Source organism: Hypanus sabinus, chromosome 8 (assembly GCF_030144855.1).
Source record: "Hypanus sabinus isolate sHypSab1 chromosome 8, sHypSab1.hap1, whole genome shotgun sequence".
NCBI classification, from domain to species: Eukaryota; Metazoa; Chordata; class Chondrichthyes; order Myliobatiformes; family Dasyatidae; genus Hypanus; species Hypanus sabinus.
The window spans coordinates 18,706,108-18,724,576 of NC_082713.1; the positions used below are offsets into that span (position 1 = coordinate 18,706,108).

Sequence of the window (18,469 nt, forward strand, 5' to 3'; positions counted from 1 at the left end):
ACTTCTAATTTTTTCTAAATTTAAATGGGATATGGTTTGAGGAAATCATTGAGATGTGGTTGGAAGATTAATCTCTTTCCAATTCAATCAAATAGATCTTCTAGCCATTAAAGTAGCAAATGCAATCATCCACCGAGCTGAAGAGGGCAGATCAATCATTAGTAAGCCAAAAATTGCAGTAACAGTAATTTAAAATTGTTGTAAATCAATGTGCAAAACTGTAGAGAATATATCAAAAATATCTTTCCAAAATTTTTCCAAAAGAGGGCAAGACCAAAACATATGAATCAGAGAGGCTACCTCAGAGTGCCATCTATCACAAATTGGATTTATATGTGAGTAAAAATGAGCTAATTTATCTTTGGACATATGAGCCCTATGTACCACTTTAACTTGAATCAACGTATATCTAGCATAGAAGAAAAATTAACTAATTGAAAAATATTTTCCATTACTCTAAAGCTAAAGAAAGTTGAAGTTCTTTCTCCCATTCGTTTTTAATTTTATCAGATATATCTGGCTGTATATTCATAATCATATCATAGACAATTGCAATTAAACCATTTTGATAGGGGTTTAAGCCTAAAAAATTTTCCATGATATCAGTTGGATATGAAATCGGAAATGTAGGTATCATCATATTTAAAAAATCTCTGATCCAGAAGTATCTAAGAAAATGGGATCTGGACAAATTATATTTATTAGACAATTGTTCAAAAGACATGAAGCAGTTATCCAAAAATAAATCACAAAAACATATTATACCCTTTGTTTTCCAAATCAGAAAGTCTTGATCCATGAGAGAGGGTTGAAAGAAAAAATTAGATAATCTAATAATTAAACATATATTTCGGATATGGTTTCAGTTTCGTAATTTTATTTTGGCTGTGGGGTAATAACTGGTGATGTGAGACCTTAGGCTTCCTGCCTAATCTAGTAGTGAGAAGCTGGCATGGCCTGGATAGTGGATGTTTTTGATTATGGCTGCTGCTTTCCAGTGACAGTGCTCCAGGTAATTTGTACCCAATGATGGAGAGAGTTTTGCCTGTATCCATCACTTTTCTGTAGCCATTTCCACTCCTGGGCATAATAACAGAGAATACTGTATACACACATGTTCAATGTGGGGCACTTGTACCTTTTGGCAGCCTGATGACAGCAGTGAGAAAAAAAGCATGGCCTGGGTGGTGGGGATCTCTGATGATGGATGTTGCTTTCCTACAACAGCATTTCATGTAGATGTGCTCAATGGTTGGGAGGGTTTTACCTGTGATGTACAGGGCAAATCCACTACCGTTTGTAGGATTTTCCATTTAATGGCTTTGGCGATGCAGCCAGTCAACACATCTATAGAAGTTTGTCAAAGTTTTAGATGCCATGCCGAATCTCCACAGACTCCCTAGGAAGCAGATGCTGTCACACTGTCTTAGTGAGAAGTATAAGGTTCCTAAGGAGAATGCTTTCTTTCTGCAGAAAATCTATGGTTAACTGCACAATACTTCATATATCCGTTAACTAAAATGTAAGCCTGGCTCACTTCTACTGGCATGCCACCTTCAATCCCTCCAATGTGTCACCTGATCTCCTCTATTCTTGAAATTATCTGAAGTAACAGCGAAAAATGTTGGGAAAGCTGAGCAGGGTGTGGCATAAATCAGGAAAATTAATTTGCATGTAACAGGAATAACATAGCAATGATGGGATGCTTTAACTTACTCATAGAAAGGATCTCTCAAAAAGACAATGTTTCCCAGATGTCCTTCTCAATGTTTATCTCAGACAAAATAACTAGAACAAATTATCCCATTGCCCATTAGTACTTGTGCCCAGATTTGGAAGTCAGTTTTATACATTAATGCAATAACTATGCATCATAGGTAGATAACTCATTGGCTGCACAAAACCTTGGGATATTTTCAGTTGTTGAAAGGTATGAGTAACCCTGGAACATCTGGACAGCAAAGATACATATGTCAGGACGCTCTTTATCAACTACAGCTTGGCACTCAATACCATTACCCCTCAAAACTAATCAATAAGCTTCAAGACCTTGGCCTCAATACCTCCTTGTGCATTTGGATCCTCGATTTGCTAACTTGCAGACCCCAGTCAGTTGAGAACAATGTCTCCTCTGCGATTTCCATCAGCACAGGTGCACCACAGGGCTGCGTGCTTAGCTGCCCTGCTCTTTAGACTGTGAGGCTAAGCACAGCTGCAATGCCATGTTCAAGTTTGCTGTCATTGGGCAAATCAAATCAGCGTTTAGAGGGAAATTGAAAATCTGGCTGAGTGGTGTCAAAACAACAACCTCTCACACAATGTCAGCAAGACCAAGGATCTGATTATTCATTTCAAAAGGAGGAAACCAGAGTTCTCTTTGGGGAATCAGAGGTGAAGTGGGTCAACAACTTTAAATTCCTCAATGTTATTGTTTCAGAGGATCTGTCCTGGATCCAACTCATAAGTGCAATTACAAAGAAAGCATGGCAGCACCTCTACTTCCTTGGCTGTCTACAAAGATTCAGCATGCTATCTAAATCTTTGACAAACCTCTATAGATGTGTGGTGGAGAGTATATTGACTAGTTGTGACACGGCCTGGTATGGAAACACCAACGCCCTCAAACGGAAGATCCTACAAAAAGTAATAGATATATCCATCACAAGCGAGATTGACAAACCTTTTCCACAGCAAGGCTGCACAGACCCCAAGGTTGAGATCCATAGAACATTACAGCACAGTACAGGCCCTTCAGCCCTCCATGTATATACTTTATATACTTTGATAAAGTTTACTTTGAACTTTAATATGAACATGTTGCTTTTGATTTTTTTTGCTGGGTTGGTTGATTGTTCACCATATAACTTTAAATTTATTGTTATATACTATGTACATGGAAGTCTATGGAGTTATCTTTTCTGTCAAGAGTTGGAAGTGGCAAGATTTTAACAAATAGATCTTTGTCATCTGGTTGTTTTCAATTCCCCTGAGGATTCACTGCTTCCCACAAATTTAGTTTCATTTCTATTCTGGCCCTGCCTGTGTGCTTAACAAATATTCCCTTATTTGATTTACAAGTCCCTTCTCAATTCCATCCATATCTTTGCAAAGTCCAAAGTCAGTTCTCACTTCCTCATTGCAGTTAACAAAGATCAGTATTTTCAACTGAATCCATTACTTACACCTTTGAATAGTTACTTCACTTAAGTGCAAGGGATAGATTGCGAAGAGCTGAAGACATAAAAAAGAACAAAATAAAAAATTGAGAACTGCAACAGGGGAAAACAAATGTGTAAACAGTATTACCTTTCTTATCTCATGCATCCCTGCAAGTTTATGGACTAGTCAGCAAATTCTCAGACGACAAAAAGACAGCACCTAATTATAAATTGAACTATGGATTACTGTGCTAAATTTACTATTTACTAGCAAGGGTTGCGGGGTGTCAGGGAGGGGTAGCACATCTGGTGTGAAGACCCGTTGTACCTTCCGACGCAGGTCCTCATCGGGCAGTCAACTCTCACCTGTGGCTCTAAGTAAGCGGTTTGCTGGCGACAGCAGCCAAAGCTTCGACAGACCGGCCAGACTAGGTGAAAGTAGCCATCGGGGTTTTTTAAACCCTCGGTGACTTCGGGCTTGTCTACTCAAAGCAGGTGAAGACTGGATCCCGCGGGCTGCGCGGAGGTTCAACGGGCAGGACGGCGTTTCCCAGCACGCGTCGCGGAGCGCAAAGAGCACGGCAAAACACGTAGATCGCCCTGGTCACCCTGACCTACCTCCAGTCGCCTTGACTCTCCTCTTGCCACTGGATCCATTCAAATAGACTAGGACGAGGCTGATGACCTGCGCAACTCTGCCTCACTGGCATTAAACTCCTGATGGCAGTGGTCCTCGTTGCTCGCGACGCACGTTCACGAGCAAGGGCATCTCAGAAATTCCGTTCTACTGACCGATAGGGGCGCTTTTTATTCTGCACGTGGGTGTCTGAAGTTATTTTTTTAATAGGTTCTATTTGGTTTCTTTATTTGTGGCTGCCTGTAAGGAGATGAATCTCAAGGTTGTATTTAGCATACATACTTTGATAATAAATGTACTTTGAACTTGGAAAATTGAAGAGGCAGAAGGCTGACATCCTTAGCAATAACTGACGGTAGTGTTAGAACTAATGAGTCAGGTATTTAAGAAAAAATGTATGGCTATTTTCTCTAAAGATTAAAACTTTATTAATTGCAATGGCCTTACGATTTCTCCATACAGTCAGTAATCTGTCCAAATTGTTCTGCTAGGGATACTTTAGGCAGAAGCCAAGACATTTAAGCTACTGAAGTGTATAGTTCAATGTAAATAATGAAGAGAGTACATTATTGCTTTTACTTGCTTTAAGTCAGCACAAGGGCCATTGCCAAAATGAAGTTCAAATACCATCTAGTTTGGATCGAAACTGAAGTACTGATCAAATATTGACTTACTCAATTAGCTTTGCAGAGCAGACTCAATGGGCTGAGTGGCCTAATTCTGATTCAGTGACTTGTGGCCTTATAACTATGCAGTGAAAACAAGTTAAAAAACATTGTTCCGAGTTTCCTTGGCAGACCTCTGTAGATGTGTGGAGGTGACTGGCTGCATTTAGGCCTGGGATGGGAGCACCAATGTGCAAAATCCAACAAAAGGCAGTGGATTTGGCCCAGTATATCACGGATAAAAACCTTCCAACCACAGAGCACATCTACATGAAACGTTGCAGTAGGAAAGCAGCATCCATTATCAAAGATCCCCAACACCAAGGCCATACACTTTTCTCACTCCTGCCATCAGGTAGAAGGACCAGGTGCCTCAGAACTCACACCACCAAGTTCAAGAACACGTTCTACCCTTCAATCACCAGGCTCTTGAATAAAAAGGGTAACTACACTAATTTAAGGACTCTTATGGTCATTATTTATTGCTATTTATATCTGCATTTATAGTTTGTTCCTGTTTACATTTACCGTTCTATAGATTTACCAAGTGCACCCGCAGAAAAAGAATCACAAGGTTGTATGTAGTGACATGTATGTACTCTGATAATAAATTCTTACTTTGACTTTGAATAAACACAAGAGATTCAGCAGATGCTGTAACTTCAGAACAACACACACACAAAGCTGGAGGAACTCAGCAGGCCAGGCATCATATATGGAGGTGAATAAACAGTCAACGTTTTAGATTGAGACCCTTCATTGGGACTGGAAAGGAAATGTTTGGAAAAAGCCAGAATAAAGTGGTGGGATAGGGGAAGGAGTACAAGCTCTTAGCAATAGGTGGGTGAAGTGAGAAGCTGGGAGATCATAGGTGTAAAAGGTAAAGGACAGGAGAAGGAATCTGATAGGAGACAAGAGTGGACTATGGGAGAAAGGGAAGGAGGAGCACCAGGGATAAGTGTTAGGCAGGTGAGAAGAGGCAAGAGGTGGGGCAGACTGAGGAACTGAAGAGGAAAGGGGACGGGGAAAATTATATTAGAGAAATCAATGTTCATGCCATCATGTTGAGACAGAATATGAGGTGTTGTTCCTCCAACTTCAGATTGGCCACGTTGTGGCAGTAGAGGAACCAAGAACCATGTTGGAATGGGAACATGGATTGAAATTAAAATGGTTGGCAGAAAGTCAATCCTTTTTATGGATAGAGCAAAGGTGTTCAACAAAGCAATCCCCCATCTATATTGGGTCTCACCAATGTAAAGGTCACATCCAGATACAGTAGATAATTCCAACAGATTTCCAAGTGTTGCCTCACCTGGAAGGACAGTTAGGGACCATGGATATAGGTGAGTGGACAGATACAGCACTTCTTCTGCTTGTAGGGATAAATTCAAAAAGGGAAATGGGTGGGGAGGAACAAATGAACAAAGGAATGATGGATCCCTGCAGAAAGTGGGAGTGGGTAAAAATGTGTTTGGTGGTAAGATCCCATTGAAGATGGAGGAGGCTGTACTGGATGATGTGCTGGATGCAGAAACTCATGGGATGGTGGGTGAGGACAAGAGGATCTCTATCCCTGGTAAGGCAGCGGGAAGATGAAGCGATGTCCAAGAAATGGAGAAGATGCGGATGAGGGCAGCATCAATGGTGAAGGGAGGGAAGTCCTGTTCTTTGAAGGACTTTGCTGACATTCTGGAAAGGAAAGCCTAATCTTTGGAACAGATGCAGCAGAGATGAAGGAACTGAGAAAACGGGATGGCATTTTCACAGGAGTCAGTAGGTTCATTAGACAGTTTGTCACCAGATCTTGAAAGGGGAGGAAGGTGTTAGAAATGGACCTAGTGAACAAGGGCAGGGTGGAAGCTGGAGGCAAAGTTAATGAAATTGACAAGCTCAGCATGGGTACATGAAGCAGCACCAATGCAGTCAATGTACGGCATAAATTGTAAATTTTAATTCCTTTCAGTCACTGAACCTGCCATAGATTTCAATCAAGAGCACAGAATGCGGTATGTTGAATTAGAACTTTGGCTTTAACCGAAAGGGTTAAAGAGTTACGTAATGGGAACAGAAGTGGTGAGATGTTGCAGCTCCATGGCAAAACACTGTAAGAAGGGAAGTGTTGCTGGGATGTGATCAAGGCATGAATCAGGCTGCTCAAATAGGAACAATGCCTTCAGTACACCAGGCAGCAGTGATCCCAGTTCTTTATGTGCTTCCGAGATCTGAAATATCTACAGCAGACATGTCAATGCTATATTACTTTCTATATCATTCCATGATATTTTAATAATACATGAATTCTCAAGTTTCAATATGTCTCCACAGGTCCTAGTTTTTTCTCATTTAGGAAGTACAGAGAGTAGTTTCATCTTTTTTTTGTAAGGGTCAAATTGAATGATCTCATAGTTGCTTACAATGTAATCCATTCCACTTTTTGTCCAATCTAAATACAGTTTGCAATTAATGAGTCCATCTACACTACTTACAGTACAAGCTTTTGTCATCAAAAAGCTTCTGTGAAATGTTTTGGTGTATCTATCTGCAGCAGGCCTAGAAAGCATGAGAAGTTGTGAAGAGGTTATAGAGTATAGTAATATTACACCTGCAGGTTGCCTTCAGGTAATAGTTATCATAGTCAGCAAATCTCCACAGCAGGTTTCTGAAACATAGAATTCTCATACAGCTTATTACCGTGTATATTTATTTAATATTTTAATTTGCTATTTCACAAATGTGGATGCTGCATAGTTTACTTACAGCTTCAAATAAATTACAACACATTGTTCAGGTACTTAAATTTATTGCAGAACCTAAGTAACAATTTCCATTAATACAATTAAAATTTACAATACTACAGTTAAAAGTGCACAATTTTTGCTTTATACTTAGGCTTAGTCAACCTAATACTGAAGACGACTACTCTGGCAAAACAAGTTGCTACATTGGGTATTTCATTCTATGGACTAAATACTTTAAAATAACTCAGTGATTATTAAAGTAAGCATTCTACTGGGCCCATGATTCTATAACTATGTTAATCTTTAAGCACGAAGCCACCATTGCTAAATTCTTCAGTCTGTACACGTTTTGCCATAATTCCTTGAGAAAACCTAGGAAACAAAAATGTTTCAATGGAAATTTTCACCTCTTTTATATAAACAAGTTCAAAAGGTGAAAAAACATATTTTGAAACTTGAGCAAATCAGTTCAAAGTACTGCCTTCAGTCTGCATTTTAGATCAACTCTAACGGATAAAGACTTTATAAGCTTCATTAGTGATGCAATTTTCAAAAACAGTATTTGTTTTAAAAGCTGGAGTTAAGGTGAAAACAACTAGATTTATAAATGATCCCAAGACTATAAGTGCTGAACTTTGGTAGTAAAATGTTTTAGTAACTGGAATGGCAATATCAGATGCTGGCCAGTCTGCTAGCATTCCGACATGCTACCTCAGACAGCACGAATATCAAAATTCATTACACTGGATGCTGTTTAGGTTTTAATGCACCAGTTCAGGCTGGTTTTCCACAAAGGGCAGAACGCCACTGACGTAGTAGGCAATGCCAAGAGACAGCAATGCAATGACAATAATGAGTAGTAGAACCCGCCAGAAGCCCAAATCATCCACAAACTCCTGCCAGGTGGACCGGAAGCTGGAAAGAACGCCTTCTGTATTCTGCAGATTTGGATTCAGCAGTGAGTGGCTCTCCATTGCACTTAAAAAATAAAGTTTGCATACAATATCAAAATATGGTTAATTACAAGTAAAATTTAAACCATCAGTTGTGCTGTCATGAAGCAAATGCAGGTGATCTCTGCATTACAGGGGGTAAAATCTGTAACACGATTTTCTGTAACGCAAAGCCACATTATCTGCACATTGACTAGAAAATATGAGTAAAAAATGATTTGGGTATTTATATCTACCTTTGTCTTCCTCACACAATACTGTACGAGGCAATTTAATTCTCAAATTTTGAATTTGTGAATTTCTGGCAAATTTCCGTTACCCTAATGTCTGAAATGCAGAGTCACCTGTACATATAGAAATCAAGAGATTAATTTTTAAATCAACTGAGTAATGCAAGAGCTTTTATTTTGTACATATGTTCAAATTATTTTTTTGGCAAACCACACACCAACTTTACCTGAGGGGCTGATGTTCTGTTTCCCAACCTCTGAGGATGATGTTCTGAGTCTCCTGCTCACTAGAAGAGGCAAGAGAGTAATTAGGGAACAGCTCCCCCCTACTGCTGGGGAAGCATCAATCCTTAACTCAGTATATTCCTGCAATGTACAACTGAGATCAGGGTCATCTTCGTATGGAGGATACAGAATCTGCATACCAGATATTGTGATGTCAAGCATTGGCATATAAAGGCAATCTAATGGGGTGGGGGCAAGCTGAGTGGGGTATTTTAATGGATGTGTACTTTCTTTGTGAACAGTGATCAGGGAAATCATCTTAGAACATTATCAGTATTAAGCCATTGATTTTACTCTATACAACTACCACAAAAACTAATAGTCCAACAGGAGAAAGAACCTTCAAATTAACCACTCACTTAACCATAATTAAGCTCAATTTCCTTAAATGATTTATTCAATTCATAAAAATAACTTTATGTATATGTTAGTGCCAGAATGTGTGGTGACCCTTAAGGGCTGTCCCTAGCACATTCTTAGGTTGTTTTCATTGTTAACATTTCACATTTCACTGTATGTTTTGATGTAGATATGATAAATAAATGGACCTGAATGATTTCAGAAACCTAGTTAATGAAGTCACCTTGCCTATAAAGGAAGAATCAGATGAAGTCAAAACTGTATATGCTAGTAGCATATCCCTCATCATCCTTGGCTGAAAAATATAAACACATTTACTACATTTTGCTGAACTTTTCTCCCATATGAACTGGCTCTGATTCAAAGATTAGTCCCTTGTTCTTCCCAGCAGCGAGTATTCCCTCTCTATCGTTCCTCTCAACTTCCTAAATCACACACAAAAAATTCCTCCTTGAACTTTCTTTATTCTCTTTTACATTCCTTTAACCCACTACACAATGTGTTTTGCCTCTGCTTAATCAAAACAATACACTTGGGCTTTAAAGCATGCCTTAGAGCAAACCACTCTTTTAATCAACTAAACCAGTCACTGAGGATTAATTTACAAATGATAACTGAAAAAGGGCAGTCTCTCCTGTATTTTAAATGATATACATGTTATTTTTTTTTATTATTTGTTTTGTATTTGCATAGTTTGTCTTTTGCACATTGGCTGTTGCTCCATTGATTTTCGTAGATTTTGTTGTATTTCTTTGTTCTACAGTGAATGCCTCAAGAAAATAAATCTCAGGGTAGTATATGGGGACTTATACGTACCATATGCTCCGGGCCTGAGAGCAAGGAGAGACCCAAGGTTCAACTGATTTAAATGCTGGGCTGAATTGTACAAGTTGGAAACAGGCCGAATTGAGGTAGCGGGGCCGAGGCCCGAGAGCATATTGAAACACCAGGGCCCAGGTTTGAAAGTGAGGGACAACCTGGTTTGGACAATTTAAGTGCTGGGCCTAATCGAAAAGGTCATGGTGTCAGGGCCGGATGCAAGGTATAGGCCGGTTCAGCTCACTGCTCTGTAAGGTTCACTAGTCCCTGTGCTGAACTGAGGTTGTGGCCTGCAACTACTGGGTTCCTGGATCGGAGGCAGTGATGACTGACTTCGCAACAGTGCACTCGCTTTCAGGAACTTCAGTTCTGAATGTTATTTCCTTACTTTTATCTTTTGCACAATTTGTTATTTTTTCTGCATATTGGGTGTTTGACAATCTTCTTTTCACTAGATTCTACTGTGTTTCTTTGTTTTGTAAGGAGATGAATCTCAAGTTGTATATAGTATACATAGTTTGATAATAAATGGACATTGAACTTCAATAATAAATTTTCTTCGAACCTTGAACCTTTGATTCTCAAATCATAGAATGGATAAAAGGGTATTGAAGCGTACCTTTACAAAATGACATAACCAATGCATGTACCACAAAACAGATTCATGATCTCAGCTGAGCCAGAGTCAAGGAGGTGCCTTACTTGATGGAGAAGCAGCAATTAGGGACTGGAATATAAGGGAGGAGCAGGGTAAACGTGATGCCTTTTTGCTAGTACCAACTAAAAGGCTGCTTTGGTCAAAACTTGTAGGAAGGCCAAAAATCGCTTATACTAGAACTAAAAACCTAAAATTCAAATGGTGGTGTTTGCAACTTAAACCTAAACATTTGCACACCATTTAATTAAAGCTAGTAAAACAGTGAACAGAAAAGGGTCCTTAAAACAATATTGGCAAAGGCTAATTCTGCAAAAGTTTGTATTCTCAACATTAATGCAAAGATATTTAAAACACACCATAAAATTACCCATGCAACCCAGGTTTTTCTGACAATTCCATGTTTACCTCTCATTTTCTGCAGTCTGCATGATCTCTAGTTTAGAGTGAGTTCCACGATTGAATCCTTTCACCTCCTGCTCCTCCAGTGACTCCAGTAACTTGATTGCATCTTTGTTTACTCCTCTACGTTTTGCCAATACAAGTGGTGTAGCACCATGATGGTTGCTGAGTTACCACAAAATGAAAAAGATGATTTGTATTCATGCAAAACTTGATTGTTTCCAGTAACTGCTCCCATCACTTGTTACTTATACATTTTTAAACAAGACACAAAAAATATTGGCTTAATCTTAGGTATCAAATAAGACAACGAAATAGACTTAGAATGAACAAAAGGGCCAATTAAATTTTAGTTCACCTTCATTCGAATATTACAACCTCAAAAACAGAGGCAAAGCCTCTCAGTTCAAAAGTAATCTGAAGTTGCTGCTATTCAGCCAGGGCTATAAAATTTTAACAAAAAGCAAATATAGGGTTTTCAGACCTAAGTCAAAAGGCAGGTATTAAAGTTTTCCCATAAGTATCCATTAAAGAAAGATTACGATACAATTTTATCTCTCATGGACAAGCCAAGTATAGACAAATAAATACTTAAGAGTATTATTTTAAAGGAGGTAACCATCAAGTCATATTTCTTATGAAGAAACACTTTCCTAAGTCATAACAGTAAATAATGTGCTTTACTTCATTATAAAATAATTAAGAGGAAATGAAGAACTTTGGGTTATATTATCCTAAAACATAACCATAAGTATCTTTTGAAATTATCTATTAATGTTATTGAGTTAACATTATTTTATTTTCTGTGTTATCACACACACACAGAGTTTTGAACCCTGGTCCCAGAGAAATATTGTTTCATTTAGCTATATACACGTGTCCAGTTAATTAACAAACATGAATTTGATCTTCAGTTATGGAACTGACAATGCCACTGAGAACAGGAACAGTGTTCAAGACAAGATACCAATCGAAATGTGGGCCTCTCTTTATTGTTTGTTCTATGCTCTCATCATTATAGTGTTTTCACATCAAAATAAAAATGTTTTATTTTTTAAAAATGATTATGCATACTTGCAGCCACATCTACAGAAGATAGAACCGTGTAAACTAACACACTCAGCAGACTACCCTCAGCTCTGTCAATCCCTATGCTGAATCAAGTGGTAGATTTAGATTCCTTGCCAAGGACTGGAACACAAAAACTGAGGCAGACATTCCCTACGCAGTAACAAGGGAGTGGTGCTGTGGCATAGTCTCATGGCTCCAGCGACCCAGGTTTAATCCTGACTGTAAGTGCTGTATTTTTGAAATTTCCTTGTTGTCCCTGTAACCACATGGGCTTCCTCTAGATTTTGCCCTTGGGACATACAGGCTGTTTGGGCGCCATTATAGGTGACTGGTAAAACTGGGAAAGGAAAGCGTTGACAGGAATGTAGAATAGATTGCAGGGACAATTGGTGGGAGGATGGATAGCTCTGTGAGCCACCACAGCCTCAATAGTCCCAAAGATCTTCCATGATGTGGTAAGGCAACATAGAAAGGCACAGCATAGTATGCAATGTTCAGCCGACAATGTTGTGCCAACCTTTTAACTTATTCCAAGATCAATCTAACCCCTCCCTTTCACATAACCCTCCACTTTTCTTTCAACCTTGTGCCTGAAAAGGTTAAAAGATGTTGCAACAAGGATTTGTTTACCCACCCAGATGCACAAATCCTACAGCACTGTTCTGAACAATGATAACATGGTCAGTATTTCTCTCTTCAATCAACTAAAACAAACTCAGTCATTATCTCTTTGTGAAAGCTTGCTCATACAAATTGGCTGCTGTATTTTCAAAAATGGCAACCGCATTTTGAAAGTATGTCATTTGGTTGTGCAACACTTTGGGGTGGCCTACAGGTCTTTTTCTAACCACAGACGAGTAAAAGAAGAGAAATAAAAGATATATTTTTAAAAATGACGAGCACTTACCCAAAAGAAAAGAGGCACTAAATAAATGCAAGAATCGAAACTAACAACTAGGAACCAAATTCAGTCTAAAACTGATGATAATGCATTGCAGTTCCACAGGCCAAGTACAGAAGGACAGCTGTTCCAATCAAAACACTGCACATCACAAAATGTCAGCTTTTCCACTGCATCCAGCTATCAACAGGAGTAACTGCAATTAGGGAAAAGTTACTGAATCAATGTGTGAAGGCAAAGAACAAGGTTAAGGGGGGCAGAAATATTGTTTCAGAGGTTTGAATTTAACTTGTTTGAATTAATGTTTTACAAACAGAACAGTGAGGCAGGAAATAGTTAAGGCAAAGGGATTCAAATCAAATTGTATTGCCTTATTTTTCCTAAAAATGTTTTTTTTTCCACAATTTCTCTTATTGGAATAGGAAATGCACTAACAGTTGTTAACCTATACCAAGGGTTCTCAACATTTTTTATATCAAGCACCTTTACCATTAACCATTAACCAAGGATGTTTCATAAAAATTATGGTATGATACAAACCAATTTGGAATTATTTTATTGCCCCTGAATTTTTACCTCAATTCAATATTAAGCTGAGGATTTGAATAAAAAAACCGCTTCCATTTGCCTACCTAGAAAATGAACATACACTTATTCCTAGAATAATACTGACTTAGTCTGTGCATTTCCAATTTACAGATGTTGAGAGATTGGATCCTTGGTCTGTCACTCTCACTAATATTAAAAACTGTTCCTCAACAACAACATAATTCAGAACCACATAGTGCTGTCAGATCAGAGGTGCCACGTTATATTCTCTAAGGAAATCAAAATAATAAGAGGCTGCAGCACAGCTTGCTAATATGCATTTTTAGCTGCAGTGTCAAAGTTAGAGTAGCAGAACTTATGAGAATTTTAACTGCACAGATCATTCGTTTCTCTGTGAATCAAACCACATTAATTATACTGGGATTGAGTAAGAGAATGGGATACCATGGTAAATTCAGACACGCAATTGGAATTCAGACTATTGGGCATGAAATATGAGAGAAAGCAAATAGGACCCAAGAAACTGCAGATGCAAGAATCTGCAGAAAAAAAACAAATTAGTCTCAACGAGTCTGTTTTCATAAAATACATTCAACGGTCAGAACCAATAATTAAAGAGTAATTTACTGACCTTTAATTCACGCCAAGAATTCACCTGAATTTCCACAAAGATTAGCAACCATAAGTCAAAAGAATCTTGAAAGTCTTCATATCAGAGAAGTTTATGCATTTTATAGTCAAAATCTGTTCCTTCTTCAAGTTCAATTAGAGGAGATACAGTCTGCAAGATTATTTTTATCCTAGGTTAATAGATTATTTTCAATTCAATTGATGGGTTTGTGTGCTTAAATACAACCATATAATGTATCAATTCTTAAACATTACACCAATCCTGCAGTGTCTACTGGATGGTGAAGAGACTTTGACCAGAAATATTAACTCTTTCCCTTTCTGCAGTTGTTGCCTTGTCTGCTGAGTGTTTCCAGCATTTTGCTTTTAAAATGGATATCCAGAATCTGCAGGGTTTTTTTTTTATTTTCATAAAACACTGAACCAGAATTAGATCTTTTGGTCCATCAAGTCTGCTTCACCATTCCATCATGACTGATTTATTATCCCTCTCAACCCCATTCTCTTGCTTTTGCCCTGAAACCTGTGACACACTAACCAAGAATCTATCAAGCTCTGCTTTAGATGTAGCCTCCACAGCTGTCTTTGGCAATATATTCCACAGATTCACCACTCTCTGGCTGAAGAAATGCTTCTTTACTGTTCTATTCTGAGGCTGTGCCCTCTGGCCCTAGACTCTCCTCATTATAGAAAACATCTTCTCCATGTCCACTCCATCAAGGCCTTTCAATATTCAAGTTTTCAATGAAATTCCCCACTCATTCTTCTAAACTCCAGCGAGTACAGGCCCAGAGCCATCAAATGTTCCTCATATGTTAACCCTTTCTGGCCTACTGGAAACTGTAAAAAGTGAAAAAAACAATGTTTGAGTTCAGCATCCAAGTTCTTTTCTACCTGGTTTTAAGTCAGTCATGGAGTCATACAGGCCTGATGCTTTTCCAGTACAAATGTTAAAAAAAGACTCCCACTGATTATTGGAAAACACAAATTAAAAAAAGGCTGAAATCAGAATGCACTTCCACATCTGCCAACTCTGTATTGCTTGTCATTAATACTCTAGAATTTGGAACTCACAACTCTCTGCACATGATAGTACTAGATTTACGACCTTCACAATAAAATGTTAAATGCTGTACAAAGTTTAATCCTACAACATTCATTTTGATGTGAACTGCTCAGGGTGTCCTAGCATGTTATCTGAATCACACAAGATATTGGAGGAAATCAGCAGGTCAGGTTGCATCTACAGTGGAAAGTGAAGAATCTACATTAAGGTTGAGAACCTTCATCAGCACTATAAGCCAGTGTTTAATTTACATTTATATTTAAAATAAAATTAATGTGCTGAAAACATTCATCAGGTCAGGCAGTATTTATGGAAGGAGAACATTAACTATTTCCATTTCACCTCTTGGTAAGCGAAAAAGGGTGTGGTGTCTGAACTGTGGCCAGAATATCCAGCACAGCCACAAAAGCTGCTGCACTAAAAGGTATGCATCTAAAAAAATCTAATAGCTCTGCTATACTAACCAGGCCAACATTTTCAGTTGAGGCCATGGATAGCAACACACAAAAAGTGCTGGAAAAACTCAGCAAGTCAGGTAGCATCTATGAAGAGGAATAAACAGTCCAGCCGAGACCATTCATCAGGAAGGGTCACGGCCTGAAATATCAATGGTTTATTCTTCTCCCTGGATGTTGCTTGACTTGCAGGATTACTCCAGTATCTTATGTGTGTTGCTCTGGATATCCAGCATCTGCAAGATCTCTTGTGTTTATGAGGCTACGCAGAGCCATGTACATCACTGCAAGTCACTAAAATTATAGCATAATGCACTCTATGGTTATGATTTATGGTCAAATAATTTCAATTGGTATTTTGACAGTACATCAACAACTTAATCTACAAAACTGAGGATATTAGCCACTTGCCCACATCGCCACTGATAGATCGCTAATCATGGTCAGTAACCACCATCTCCGTCCTTGAGAAAAAAAATAACCAACCCCTGCTCCTTTTCACACATTTCTGAATGACAAATTTGTAAATAAACGGTGTGGAGAAGACATTGCTACAAACTAGAACAATATAAAATAACCTGTTGAAATTTTAGTTCAAGTATATAAAAAAACACACTATACTGAAAGGCAAATTCATAGTTGCTGTCAATTTGTACTTGTAAAAATACTGGCTTATAGCTTTTACTTCTATTCTCCACTCCGGCCTTTTACCTCTTCTCACTTGCCTATCATCTCCCCCTGGGTCCACTCTTCCTTCCCTTTTTCCTCTGGTCCACTCCTCTCCTATCAGATTCCCTCCTCTCCAGACCTTTATCTCTCCTACCACCTGGCTTCACCAATCACCTTCCAGCTTGCCTCTTTCCCTTCCCCCACCTTTTTATTCTGTCATCTTCCCCCTTCTTTTCCAGTTCTGAGGAAGGGTCTTGGTTCAAAATGCAACTGTATATTTCATTTCCGTGGATGCTGCCTGACCTGCTGAGTTTCTCCAGCATTTTGTGTGTGTTGCACTGATTTACAGCAGTCTACTGGGATATTCACAACAGTTCACTTTAAAAAGGTTGAATTAGAATGAAATCTTATACAATAAGAACAAGGGGGTCACAGTTTAAGGATAAAGGGGAAGCCTTCTAGGACTGAGATGAGCCATGATCATACTGAATGGCGGTGCAGGCTCGAAGGGCCTAATCCTGCACCTATTTTCTATGTTTCTAATACTTAACACATAGTTTTACTGATAAATCTGAAAACCTCTGTCACATTCTACTTAGATGCCAAGTTCCAGGATACATTCAAGACGTGAGATTTAGACCATAAGATATAGGAGCAGAATTTAGCCACTGGGCCCATCAAGTGTGCTCTGCCATTTCATTTCACTCTAAGCCCCAATCTCCTGCCTTCTCACCATATCCCTTCATGACCTGACCAATCAAGATTCTATCAACCTCTGCCTTAAATACACTCAATGACCTGGCCTACACTGCCACCAGCGGCAACGAATTCTACAGATTCACCACCCTCTGGCTAAAATTTATTTATTATATAAACTATCAAGTGCATTCAGCAATATTGGATTAAAAAAAGTGGACATAAGGCACTGGATTGGCCAAATTCTTATTGGAAAGTAAGATGGGGCCAGTAGCAATACAATCAACCTGAAAAGTTATTTCTTTTTCCTCTCAGTAAATCAGGCAGCAATTGTAGAATATTTCAAGCATTTTCTGTGATTAATTTCAAATCAATAGAGAAACTTGAAGGAATTATATTCAGGAAGCATTTAGAATTTTGACATTTGGAGTGAAGGAGAATCAAGGGAACTAGAGTCAGTACAGCAGCGTTACACTGAGCTAAAAGGCCAGGTGATAAAAGTTGACAACATGAATAAGGGGCTAAACCTACCCTATTTCTAGATCAATTTTTGCACATAGTGAAATTCTCATTAGCAAAAAGCTAGTTTAGGCTGAAGGTCAATTGTACTAATGCAACATCAGTTACATTTTACATCCTTTTAGAATGGCCCAAAGCACTTTGCAAACCAGTAATGCAGTCATAATTATATGTCCGGAAACCAAGCAGCCAATTTCAGTACAGCAAGCCTCCACAAAGAGTAACAGAACAGAGGGAAGAGAGGAGTTGGGTAGGGTTATGACAGTGGTCAGTGGAGGCACAGAAGGGTGGGAAGGGGATGAATGGCCTCCCAGTGAGCTGCCCAGGTGCCGGGCCAGCCCGATGGGCACAGCTCAGCCCACAGGAACCCACCAGATATCGATCTTGAGGCCGTTGGACACCAGGAACTGAATGGAGTCGACGTGGCCACACAGGTGCAGCGCCGTGTTGCCCTGGTAGTCGGTGGCGAGCAGGTCGGCGCCGAACTTGTGCAGCAGGCGGCAGATGTCGACGTTGCCCCGGGCGGCGGCCACATGCAAGCCACTGCGACCTCGGGCGTCGCGAATGTTGGGGTCGAAGCCGCTCTCCAGCAGTCGCTTGGCGTAGGCGACATCGCCGTCGATGCAGGCCTGAAGCAGCGGCACTCCGGTCTGGCTCGAATCGTTGATGAAAATATACGACATGGTCGCTCCCTGTTCCTTGCTACCCGCAACGCGCAAGCTCAGTACGCCGCCCACAATGCGCACGCTCAGTACATCACCCGTGGCAACCAACTAAGGCGAGAGCAAGAAACCAAAACTCATGAACTACCTACTAGGTGACTGTAGTGAACTGCATATACCTGTCTGGAGACGCCCCTCTGCTGACTGGCTCCTCTCACAGACCCCTGTATAAAGGCGATTGGAGCCGCAGACCCTTCCTCAGAGTTGCAGGAAGTATGGGATACAGAGAGAGATGATGAGAATTAATCTAAGGGAATTGGTGCAGGAATTCACATTAAAAGGGTTG

At 39.4% G+C, this 18,469-nt stretch overlaps 1 protein-coding gene across 3 annotated transcripts; it reads right to left on the bottom strand.

Annotated features, from left to right (window-relative positions):
- Window positions 1–7,191: 7,191 nt before the first annotated feature.
- On the bottom strand, window positions 7,192–18,206 carry LOC132397933 (ankyrin repeat domain-containing protein 46). 3 transcript variants are annotated; one of them, XM_059976751.1, is made up of 4 exons: window positions 17,834–18,205; window positions 10,912–11,070; window positions 8,612–8,671; window positions 7,194–8,179 (listed from the first exon to the last, which is right to left on the bottom strand). In XM_059976751.1, the coding sequence occupies exons 1-4, from the start codon at window positions 18,142–18,144 to the stop codon at window positions 7,963–7,965; spliced, it is 747 nt and encodes a 248-aa protein (XP_059832734.1). In that variant the 5' UTR covers window positions 18,145–18,205; the 3' UTR covers window positions 7,194–7,962. The 3 variants fall into 3 exon arrangements, with proteins under 3 accessions (XP_059832735.1, XP_059832734.1, XP_059832736.1); XM_059976753.1 differs by having other exon boundaries at window positions 7,196–7,573; window positions 17,834–18,206; XM_059976752.1 differs by lacking the exon at window positions 8,612–8,671 and having other exon boundaries at window positions 7,192–8,179; window positions 17,834–18,206.
- Between the last annotated feature and the right edge of the window lie 263 nt (window positions 18,207–18,469).